General features: G+C 34.3%; 1 protein-coding gene across 1 annotated transcript; it reads left to right on the plus strand.

Annotated features, from left to right (window-relative positions):
- The first annotated feature begins 8,061 nt into the window (after positions 1 to 8,061).
- LOC140882854 (increased DNA methylation 3-like) lies at positions 8,062 to 12,124 on the plus strand. Its single transcript, XM_073289072.1, has 3 exons — positions 8,062 to 8,123; positions 9,635 to 10,025; positions 11,702 to 12,124. Exons 2-3 carry the CDS (start codon positions 9,662 to 9,664, stop codon positions 11,953 to 11,955), a joined length of 618 nt encoding a protein of 205 aa, XP_073145173.1. The 5' UTR covers positions 8,062 to 8,123; positions 9,635 to 9,661; the 3' UTR covers positions 11,956 to 12,124.
- The last annotated feature ends 983 nt before the right edge of the window (positions 12,125 to 13,107 follow it).

Here is a 13,107-nt window from a genome sequence, read left to right on the forward strand (position 1 = left end):
AGATTGGAAATGATATGTATTGATTGAAATGAGTTTATTGGATTGTTGAATTGATGTCTGCGTTTCCGGTTTGATCAGTTTATAGCCGTTATGCCGTCAGTTTGAGTTTTGGATATCGTTTCGATGTTTTGATCGTATCGAGTTTGATTGAGCTTTTGATGTCGATATTGATCCTTATGACTTCTTCTGATAGCTTGAATTGAAGTCAGCAGAGTTGTGTGATAACAGCTTTGGTCAGTTTGGAAGATTGAAGTCGGTACAGTATCGATTTTCTTTTTATCGATTGAAGAAGTTGATTGAGTTTTGAATGAGTTTGATTGGATATTGACTATTATCCTTGCTATTTGATTTCAGATTGAAGTACCTTTGAAGCGAATAAGGTAAAAGATGACTTAAAATTGAATGGAACGATTAAATCGAATTAGACTGGATTCGAGTGTTCCAAAGAAATCACATACTTGCATGATTGAATGCCTATTTGAAATCATGATTGAATGCTTACTTGAAATCATGATTTAATGCTTATTTGAATTGGTTATTGAATTTATGATTGAATGCATGAGATGACATATGCATTCATATTGAGCCGAATGATTATTCGTTTTGAATTAGACGATCTGATGATTATAGTTGAGTGGCCTTGTAGGCGAATTACTACATGTGCGGAAATAACTCTCTATAATGCTTCGGAGTCTAGAGGATTAAAATATATCTCGTCCACCTTGAGAGGGTAGTCGGTGTGATTGTTGGATATTTTAACCTCGGGATCCCAAACCGAAGAAAGAAAGAAAGAAGAATTCCATTTGATTATCTGAGTATGATAATCCAGAAGTTTTACAGACATGCATATCATTTTAATTCAGTACTTGAATGAATTACTTGAATTATATCTGAAGTTGATATACGAGGTGAATTGATGCATATCATGTTTGATATGTTTATTTGATATAGCATGTTGTCTCTTTTACTGGGAATATCAATTCTCACCGGATTATCCGGCATGTTGTCTCTTTTACTGGGAATATCAATTCTCATCAGAGAAATAAGTTTCTGGATTTTATTTCTAGAAGTGAGCGGGGTAGATCGTGTCCGCTTGAATTTAATTTCTCGCATGTGATTGATTAATTCTATGATTGAAGAATATGCGAGCATGCTTTATGATTGAGAATTATTTGAATTACTTGAATATGTGATTTAAATTTTAAAGCATGAATTAATTGAGATACGAACTGTTTCGGGTTACTGGTTGCATTGAATACTCTTGAGATCGAATGAGTATGTTGAGCTGAGGTTGTTGGACACCGGATAGAGGTATTTGAGATGTTTTGTCCTAATCCTCTTGAATAATATTTTCTACTTGGCAAGTTTTGAACAGGATTCAATTAGCAGCGAATCCGATTGTACAGAATTGTTCTGTGACTGAACTGATGGATGTCACTCCGAACTGATGGGAGCATTACTGATGAGATTTCAGTCTTTTAACCCTTCAACTCTGAGGAGTTCTGAGAATGATTTTGGGTGTGAAAGCTGATTAGAAGAGATCGATCAGTTGTTTGATTCTCTAGACTTCACCGACGAACGACGGATTTGGTTAGTTGGGTACCAACTGCAAGGCATTGCAAAAAGTTGGAGGTTATCGAAGAAGAAAGCCTTAGAGAGCAAGGTTTGGTCGTGTTGTGGAGTTGTTTAATCCGAGTTTATGCAACAGACTTTAGTACTTGCTCTTATCGAGGATTCACAGACTCTAACTGCTCATGACGATGACGAAGCAGGGCAACCGAAGTTGATTTCAGAAAGTTTCCAGATTCAGATCCGAGACGATAGATGAATGGATTTCCTCCGATAAAAATTCCTGAATTAAGAATTTCTTTCTTATTTTTTGTTGATTACCGTTTGTTACAGAAAGGTACGGAGGAATGTTTGATGTATGTAGATGATGTCTTCAATCAGCCCGTGTTGGTTGATTTAACAGAGATGTTAAGTTTGCTGATGTTGTTCTAGTTGAGATTCCAGATTTTCCTCCGAGTCGAGAGGATGAGTTCAGCATTAATTTTAGATCAGACATCATCGACTGATAATCTGAAGGGAAGAGGTTTCAGAGATTGAATTCGGAATGAGGTACGACCGATTTGAATTTTTATCGTACAGATTGAATTGGAATTGTATCTGCAATGTTTATGAGTCCTTTGAACCGAATCTTTCAGAGATTTGTAGATGAGTTCTTGAGTATTCTTATCGATGAATCTCTTATCCTTCGAAGATCTGTATTGATCTTTCAGATTCTTTAAGTATTGTTCGCAGATTTTCATGTCGATCAATTATGCTATTATTTTGACGTCTGAATCTTGTGAGATCGAGTTGTATTTTCCTCGATCTTTTATCTAGGAAGATGTAATTTTATTGAATACCTCAAGACTAGAGCTGTAATGAATTGATCTGGATCAACGTCCTTATCTGAATTTGAAGATTTTTGGATTTAGCCAATTCTATCGCGAATCCTTTGAAAATTTCTTATTGTTGAGAAGACGATTACTCAGCAGATCATGTTCTTCTGTTTAGTTTGTATCTTTGAGACCAGTTTTTATTGAATTGAAAGAGAGATTGATTAGCACCTCAGTATTATTGACTTCTTTGGTATTGATGACCTTTCGGTGCTTTGCACTCCTTCTTATTGAGAGTTGAGACTTATTCTTGTTCAGAAGAACTCCTTGTTATCTTGAGCATCGAAGAAGTTGAAGACGCGCAAGATGCAATATTAGTTTCCGATTTGAGTCTCACAGAGATCTTCTTTCTTGGAAGATCTAGCATCATTTTCTTTGCTTGGATGATTTCAGTAATCTGTTCTGATCTTGGAAGATAGAAGTTTTGATTGTCGCAGTTCGAACTGATTATGAGTTGGGAAAGAGAGTTATAGAGGACGATTAATCTGACTGCGAATTCTATTGTTATCCAGAGAACTAATTGTAACAACTAAGATTTTAAGCTGAATGATCTGATCTTATTTTATCTACTTCAGTTGTCCTCTTTGTTAGGTGATTGCTGCACTTCTGACAGAGTCTGGAATAGATGGAACGTTTATCTTGACTCCTTCATTCGACTTCGAACCAGAGTTGATTGAGAAGATTGAGAACGCTTTGGAATCTGATTCGACCTTTCAGAATCCGATGAAGATAGATCAGATCTGAGTATAGTCTGAGTTTCAGGTTTATATTGATGCCTTATTAGCGAATAACTTTTGTTGTTCCAGATGTTTCGGTTTGAGACAGAGTATGAGGAGATTGGCACTTTGAAGTTTATTCAGAGTTCTTCCAGATGATCGGAAGATGTTTGATGAATTGAGGAATCAGATCGAATAGAGGATGATGAAGTATGAAGTTCAAAGTATGGCTTCTGATATTTTGAACTGTCAGCGGTCAGAGAGAGAACAATCCAAATTTCTGTTGTTCAGTCTATTCTGATTCAGAATGGAATTGGGATCACAATTCGATAATTTTTGTAGCAAGGCTACTTTGTGAGTCCGAGATGAGATGTCATCTGAGTATCGTTGAACGAGTGATGGAATCCCCCGTTAAGAATTCTCGATTCTAAGAATTCTTGATTTATTCTGTTTAATGACTGTTGTTACAGAATAGTATGAACGAACTCTTGAAGCTTTACAGTTGATGTATTGGATTGTAACCTGAACTGGTTGATGTTCCAGTGGTTATTGAACGACTGAAGTTGTTCGGAATGAACTTCTAGATTGGTCCTGATTGTCAGAACGAGTTCGACACTGAATGGGGATCCGAATTTTATCTTCAGGAAGTTCATGAAGAGAAATTTCTCCGATCGTATTATCTGATGATGGAATTTCTGATTATCCGCTCTTTTGTATTCTGAGTTTCAGTACTGACGATCTTGCAGTACTTGGTTTTCTTCTTATTGAGATTTCTGATTTGAATCTTTTTAACTGAAGGAGTGAATGCAGCAACTGATGTTTTGAACCGAAGAATTTATTCTTATTTTATCGGCAGTCTGATTTTGATTGATTGATTGATGGAATCCGTTACAGTTTTCTGTACAGAATGATTTTGATGAAGAAGAGAGAATTGATATCTTGTTAGAGGATGGCAGATGTCATGAATTGCCTAAGTCTGTCAGTCTAGGCAGAGATCCTTGATGTAATTGTTCTTTCGGCATAGACTTCGAAGAGAATTTTGTTGTTGACTTCAACTATTTTTGATTCGATATCCTCAGAATGACGTACATCCAGATCAGATGAGTCGAACTTTAGAGGAATTGCCATGAGTGGTAGTGCTCGACTTAGCACTAGTTGGCAGAATTCTTGATTATTGTGGAGAATTCGTACAATGGCAGTGATCAGATGATTTATGAAAGCACCTCTCAAGAAGTTGTACGAGGAGAGATGAAGATCTCCTTCCTTTTGATATGAACTTTCTGTGTCACAAGAGTTAGAACGAAAGAAGATTCGAATTGTGACTGAAATTAGAAGGATTTTCTGACGAGGATGAGTTGACTTTTGATAGACGGACGGAGTGTTGATGAATTAATCGACTAGAGCTTCTGACATTCTCTTTCTGTTGAGATGCCGAACTGATTGAGACGAACGATTCAGAGTTAGATTGGAAACAGATTCTGGAATTAGTTCCGAGATGTAAATTCTTATTGCAGTCCTTGATTCAAGCCTCGACCTTGTGATAGAATCATGTTTGATTTCGACGACGAAATCGATTCTTAGAGAGGGAGAATTGTAACGCCCCAAAATTATCTTAATGGAATTCATTTGAGATAATCAGAGATTTTAGAAGTCGAGGGCCGATTCGATTATGATCAGGGACTAGAATGAAATTTTTGGAATTTTTAGGGACTAAAACGCAATAAATGGATTTATTAGATATTTAAGCATGTATTTGACTCATTCTTCACTTCATACCCTTCCTCCATCTCGCCTCCCACCATGGAAACTGCCCCATTTTATTTCCCAAGCTTTGGGATTTCCGTTTTTGATCGATCTGTCCGATAGAATTGATTTCTGACGGGATATCTACTATCACAGCGACGAGTGCTCCGTTTGGAAGTAAGTATATCTTAATTCTGAGAAGTTTGAATTTTTGGATGTCTTTAGAATTGATTTATATTCGGAGAGGATGATTATGAGATAGCTGTGATAGTATATCTAAGACGGTGTGAAGATCTAACGACGATCGGAATTGTTATGATTTTCTTAGTGATTTTCGAAATTTTTGTATTTGAGATGTGTTGGGATTAGATTGGAAATGATATGTATTGATTGAAATGAGATTATTGGATTGTTGAATTGCTGTCTGCGTTTCCGGTTTGATCAGTTTATAGCCGTTATGCCGTCAGCTTGAGTTTTGGATATCGTTTCGATGTTTTGATCGTATCGAGTTTGATTGAGCTTTTGATGTCGATATTGATCCTTATGACTTCTTCTGATAGCTTGAATTGAAGTCAGCAGAGTTGTGAGATAACAGCTTTGGTCAGTTTGGAAGATTGAAGTCGGTACAGTATCAATTTTCTTTTTATCGATTGAAAAAGTAGATTGAGTTTTGAATGAGTTTGATTGGATATTGACTATTATCCTTGCTATTTGATTTCAAATTGAAGTACCTTCAAAGCGAATAAGGTAAAAGATGACTTAGACTTGAATGGAATGATTAACTCGAATTAGACTGGATTCGAGTGTTCCAAAGAAATCACATACTTGCATGATTGAATGCTTATTTGAAATCATGATTGAATGCTTACTTGAAATCATGATTGAATGCTTATTTGAATTGCATGAGATGACATATGCATTCATATTGAGCCGAATGATTATTCGTTTTGAATTAGACGATCTGGTGATTATAGTTGAGTGGCCTTGTAGGCGAATTACTACATGTGCAGAAATAACTCTCTATAATGCTCCGGAGTCTAGAGGATTAAAATATGCCTCGTCCACCTTGAGAGGGTAGTCAATGTGATTGTTGGATATTTTAACCTCGGGATCCCAAACCGAAGAAAGAAAGAAAGAAGAATTCCATTTGATTATCTGAGTCTGATAATCCAGAAGTTTTACAGACATGCATATCATTTTAATTCAGTACTTGAATGAATTACTTGAATTATATCTGAAGTTGATATACGAGGTGAATTGATGCATATCATGTTTGATATGTTTATTTGATATAGCATGTTGTCTCTTTTACTGGGAATATCAATTCTCACCGGATTTTCGGCTGTTATCTTTGTTTGTATATGTACTTGGCAACAGGTGGGGCAGGATCGTGTCAGAGACGACAGGGATAGAACGAGAATGAAGATTAGAAGTGAGACTTCGAATTAGAATTGGAAATGCATGTCAATCTAGTTTATGTTTTGAAATCATGTTAGAATTCGAATGTGTTGTATTTGATTTTGAAGTATTGAATATTAGAATCGATTATGAATGATGAATTTTGAAGTTTGTATGTTGATTGCATGTTGTTGAATTCAGAATTGAGCATGTTAGATTGATATTAGATTGAGTTGAATTGTTGATTTTGAGATTGGAAGCATGTTCAGTTTTCTGGAAAAATTATGTTGCCCAGGGTGCGCTCGATCCTATGAAATGCTGGGATCGAGCGCAGCCCCTGAAAATATTGAGGCAGTAGACTCAGCATTTTGGTGCGCTCGATCCTGGATTTTGTAGGATCGAGCGCGGCTCATATTATTTTCTCGGCAGAGAGTTTCAAAATATGGTGCGCTCGATCCTGGACTTTTATAGGATCGAGCGCAGCACTGTTCATCAGAAAAATAATTTTTTTTTTGTTATTTATTTAATGTCTTATCTTTTGGCCTTTGATTGATTATCGATAGGACTAACTCTTGATTAGATGATTAGAATCGGGGTCTCACAGATACCAAGGTTTGTTTTAATTGATTACTTCGTTATAATTTTAATTCTTGCATGCTAGTTGATAAAATTTATTTTATTTTGCTTTTAATTATCGGTAGTTAATTTCAAAATCTAAAAACCCCCCTTTTATTTATTTTTCATATTTTTAAGAACACAATTGAATTCACTTTTCTCGTGGGAACGATCCCTACTCTCGCTACTGCATTTTATTTATCTGATTTGAATTCAGTTAATTTGGGCGCGATACGACTAAGCGTTACCAGTAAACAACAAAATTTAATTTCTCCAACAGGGTCATCGGTGGAGTGGATCTAGACCTTCAAGAGAATGACCGGGGAGAAACTGTTTAAGATTTGAATTGTTTAGGTGTAAATGAGCCATCAACCATGGTTAGTTTTAAGAGATATAAGAGTTGAGACATTTGAGAAATTAGCCCAATTTAGATTTTTTTTCAAAGTTGGAAATTAAATTCCACGTGTTTACGTTTGAGTGGTTAAGGAAACTGTCTGTAAAGGCAGCGTTAACCAAGCTGATAAACCGATACATTGGTATGACCAATCTTCCTTATGTTTTGTGCAAATGTTTATTTAATTACCAAAATGTCATTTTTTCTTTTGTTCATTAACAACTACTAGTGATGAAAATACCATGTTTATAAATTTAATTAATCTTTTTACAAATGTTCTCTTACTTTTTATTTGGTTTTTGCTATAAAAAAAACACTATAAAAGCACCCAACATGTACACTGAAATATCTCTACTATTTTATTAAGGCTGAGGATTTTATAAAAAATGTTTTAGTATGTCATGGACGCAGCAAATATTTCTTTCCATTCTACCCCATATCATTTTTTTTAATTGATTTGGTTAATGTCCCACTTCTATCCTTCCACTTTCTCCTCAACTTCTCCCACATTTTCTTCAATTACTTTCATAATCACTTTAAACTGACAGTTCCAAATATATATTTCTCTTTCGGCATTCCAAATCTTTGCACTCTACATAACTAAAAAAAAAAAACATAAAATTGAACCTTTTTCTAATAGACGTTTTAAAATAATAAATATATTACACATGCAATGCAAGGGCAATATGAGGCAGCTGTCATTTTTATTTTACGAACTCAAAATTTATTTATTTAAAACTGGCTATTGGTTTTGTAGCAAAGTTCTCGCCCAAACATTTCCTCGTCAGTTTCGCGGTGGATTTTCAATCAAAATCGGTAATCGTTGGTTTATTCTTTGTTTCCGCATAGGCCCGATTCGTATTTTCCATAATGTCTCTGAATTTGTTTTGCAGTGGAACATATTTGGGGCTTCCTTTTGGTTTTCATCAATATTTGGCTTCAATTGGAAATGTCTTTCTTATTTCTTTCCATGTGTCTATCATGTTTGGAAAGTACTGATATGTATTATGTACATTTTTTGAAAAGGGCATCGAATTTTGTTCATGTTTGGTTGGTTAACTAAAACAAAAAAAAATTAGATGGAAACTGGATTTGGCTCCGAAAATATTTACGAAGATGTGGATAAATTTTTTATGGCTACATGAATGAGAGAGGTGTCAAGATTTATATGGCCATTATTCATTGAGAACGCTTTCAAATTTCAAGCTCAAAGTGGTAGAGCTTCAAGTTGTTTAATCTGAAGCCCAAGTTTTGTTCCCAAGGCTATGAGTTTCGGTATCTATTCTGTGTGAATATAATGTTATATGCGTCAGAATAAAATTAGTGCTGCTTATGGATTGAGGAGGGTTGTTTCTGCAGCACACTTCAATTTCACGGCTGAATAGGTTGTGTGGGATAGCATATATTATATAAGTTTGAAGTGTTGATATGATATTTCCATTTCATGTGTAAACTGGAAATTGATTCGGTTTTCAATAAGTTGCGATTTAGGATTTTTCTAAGTCGAAATGTATATTATATCCAACTTCACACTGAGTCGATGCAACATGGCAGCATATAATGCATATTTGGATCTTGGAAGTATCGATAAATTGTGCTTTGATTCAATTGTAAACTAAATTCAAAGAGGGCTGCTTGATATAGCTCTGATTTATGGTTCACCGAATTAGAATTTAACTATTATGTTGCATAAAAACGTGATCGTAGCTCGTGATATGGAATTTTCGTAATTGCCTAATTGGGATTGGTTTAGGTGAAGTATTGATTCACAATTCCAGGACAGAGAAATATTGCTCATGATTTTGTGGTATCTTGGCTAAGGTAAGTAATTTTGATTTTTCGAGGACAGAGAAATATTTTATTTGGCGATAGTGGACCTCTTTGTGTTATTAGGATTTGTTTTTTTGTTTGGGATAGTCAAAATGCAGCTGAGATATCCATTTGTCGATATATTTAAATTCCAAAAAAAAAATCATGATATTGATTTGAAATTTATAATGAAATAAATTAAGCACCTAAACTTTCTTTTAAATGTTTCATGTTTTCCTAAAAATATGTATTTATTTTGGTTGGAAACCTGGGGTCCTACAGAATAATTTGTGATTCTTGTGAAAGATGATGCTGATGTAATTGTGTTTAGTTTGTAATGAAAACGCTGAGAAGCGCATAATTTTCTACTCAAGTTATCATTTTAACCCTGTTTTAGGAATTATGTGTATCAAATTCATGTTCTCTCTATTCAAGCAATTCGATCTTATATATCTGCTATATTAGATCTGCTTTCTCTGCTGAATTTTGTTTTTTTAATGTTTGCGATGGATTTCAAGAATTTTACCGTAAAGGTGTATGCCAACATGGATAGCTTGGATCCTCTGAAAGTAAAGAAAAATGTTCGGGGAAGTAGTGAAACAAAAATGGATGTAATTGATGAGATAATGGTTCCAAGTGACAACAAAACCGAAGCAGCGAAGATATATGATTGTGGTCAGTCCATGCAATTCTCTACACTTTCGTGTAACAGTAACATGACCCGGTCATTCATGTTACCTCTAGTGCCCATTCCCAAGGTGGAAGATTGGTGTTCAAACACATCAATTGTCTTAACCGGAACAGCATGTAGAGGTGTGGTTGGACCACCTGTTGGAGTAGTTGACATTGGTGTGAGCATATCAGCGTATTATTTCTGCATTACACTACCTGGAGTGATGAAGGATCCAGGTAATTCTTTTTGTTTACTTGGTTTCTTCAATGTAGTGTGCAAGTGCTATTTATGTTTCTTTCTGGTCCTCTCTCAAGTTCCCAGTTAAGTAATGGGCTGTTTGCTGAAAACATTTGCTTTATCATGATAGTACCGGCATAAATTACAGACAATTACAATAAAGGAACATTAGGATTCAATTCTGAATTTCAACTAACAAATTTAAAATGGGGATGGACTTTTGTATTGAACTTCGGATTATTCAAGAATACTACAGCAAAGATAAGATGGAAAATGACGAGCATTGTTCAGTGTCTCCCTCCTGCCCCCTGCTAATTTAGCACTCAATGTAACGAATTTTTTTGGATAATGAACAATTCACATCCACTCATTTGTTTATTACTTTCCGACACATGCATTGTAAGTTGTAACCAATCTTTATTTTAACCAATCTTTTTTTTTTCTCCCCTTGGGCCTTGGTCATTCTGTAAACCTTGTAGGCCTCTTCATGGGCTGTTGTGTCACCTCTGCTGTGCAAGTAATTGAGCTCACCTCTGCCACACTTCTGCGTACAAATTTCATGAAGAGAACTGATATATGTGTGTGGAAGGGCATAACCAGGATATCTAAGTTAGGTGGGCGAAAATTAAAATAATATTTTTTCGTGATAAAATATAATATTTTTGTAATGTTTTAACTACATAGTAAATAATGCATTAACTAAAGAATTTTAGGTTATGGAAATGCCAAATCTCACACATTCAGAAGATTTATCCATGTGATAAATTATACCCCGATCATCACCTGACTAAATGCACTGCACATTTGTCATGTGAAAGAGACTAGTTTCTTGCATGGGCCCATTCAACAATCCTGAGCCTAGTATGGTCATATTTTTTGGTAAATAATGGATTTTCTCAGAGTCTTTTGCAATGACTAGCATTAGATGACTCGTTGCTTGGTGGAAATAAAATAATAAATACGGTATGAATTGATAGAAAACTTAGTTTTGGTGTAAACAAAGATATTTTGAATATTAAGTCAGCATGTAATGGGTACATTCAGTTCTTTAGCTTGACTCTGAAGCATGAATTATGTTGCATTTACTTCAACTTTCACTGTTTCACCTCATTCTAGAAATACCTGTGGGGTGATGTTGCATCCTTTTGACTTGAAAATGAAGAATATAGTGCCAGTTTCATTTAATGTAAGATTCATTTGTTCTGTTTTTGTTGCTAACTTGCTGTAAATACGAATATAGCCACTGATGTAGCAAAATCTTAATTTTTGTTGGCATCTCAGAGTGCAAATGGCAAAATTACCACTGTTTGGATCTCATTTACAATGGGCTTTTAAAATGGCCATTTTAAAAGACAAACATGATTTGTTTTTCACTAGTGTTTGTTTCTTTTTTTAGAAAATATCATTCGCAAGGCTTTGGAGTGAAAATTAAACATGTATCTTCTGCATTTCTGAATCTTTATTCTACTACTGTGTGGTCGTTTTTTTGGTTACATCAAGGTCAGTCGTGTTTACTATGTAGCTCGTCTGGTGAAAACCCTAATCCATTTCCTTGTGATATTTTCCATATTCAAGTCCATGGGAATCAAATTTCTATTTTTTCATGCTGAACTTCAATTTCGTTATGGCCCCCTACAAGACTCCATCACGATACTTATCACATTTTATTTAATAGGTAAATTCAGCATTGAGATCCAACAGGATGGAATTGTCTGCGTTAAAGGAATAACTTCAACAGGTAGAAGAAACGTCACGAAATACTCTCGAGTCTTTGAAATGAAATACCAGCAACAATGTCCCCCTGGACCCTTCACTCTTTCCTTCAACCTGCCGGGACCTGTTGATCCAAGGTTGTTTTCTCCCACTTTTAGGTCTGATGGCGTCTTGGAAGGTGTCGTAGCAAAGTACGAAGAGTCTCAGTTGTCTTAAGCAAATGTACATCATGTAACAATGGTCTGTTCCAACTGCTTACGTCTATCCATGGAATTAATTCTAAACACGGTACATAATGAATTCACTTATTAAGTGTTCTTTACAAATTTCAACGTGTTTAGAACAAGAAAGTTTTCAGGAATATAATCATTATGCATTTAGAACCCTTGAGCTCCGAGGCTTTGGTAAGTTTTGTAACTGTTAAAATCTTTCCCAAATGTAAAATTACTACTATTTGCTTCATTGCTAACTCCAAACAGTTCATTTCTCGAGGGTGGTGTTATGTGGTAAGGCACTAGCATAAGTGAAGAAAAAACAATAATAATTGAATATTTTTCATGAAAATAGAATCTTCACACTAGCAAAAGTGAAGAAAACAATTGTATATTTTTCATGAAAATAGAAGCTTCACTTTCTGAATTACATAGTGGTGTAATGGCGGTAGGCGGGTGGCGGTTTGATCTCCGATTGAGGCGGTGGAATTTTTTAAACTAGTTTTTATAGAGGCGGTTGAATTTTATCAAACCGCCTTGTGAAAAAGCAGTGCGGCCGAAAGCCGCCTACAGCTCAGGCGGCACCATTTAGAAGACGCGTTGCACAAATTGCAGTAAATAATAAAAAAATAAAGTAAACTTTTAATAAATATTTTATAATTAGATGTTAAGAAAATTATATATCATGGGTTGAAGAGATATAAAATATAAAAAATTACTCCATTTAAATAAATAATTAAATTAGTTTTGTTTATAATTCTATATTTATAATTAAATAATTATGAAAAGTATTAATTATTTTATCTTAATATTAGTTATACGAAAAAAAATATTTTAATAGTAAATTTTTTCATTACATTAAATTAAGTAATAAGTTCAATTATTTTTTAAATAAAATTTAATACTTAAATTAATTAAAATAAATTTATAAATAAACTTAATTAGAAATATTATTTAATGTATTAAATTAATTTTTTTTATAATATCTAAAAAAATTCGGAAAAAAATAATATGAAAAAATTAATAATTAATAAAATAAAAAATATTTAATAAATATTTTATAATTTAATCTTAAGAAACAATGTGTATTATAAAATATTGTTCAGCAGATAATTGAGCATACTGAAAAGAAACAAGCAAACCGATGAAGAAAGAT

This window comes from Henckelia pumila, chromosome 2, assembly GCF_033568475.1.
Source record: "Henckelia pumila isolate YLH828 chromosome 2, ASM3356847v2, whole genome shotgun sequence".
Lineage (NCBI taxonomy): Eukaryota > Viridiplantae > Streptophyta > Magnoliopsida > Lamiales > Gesneriaceae > Henckelia > Henckelia pumila.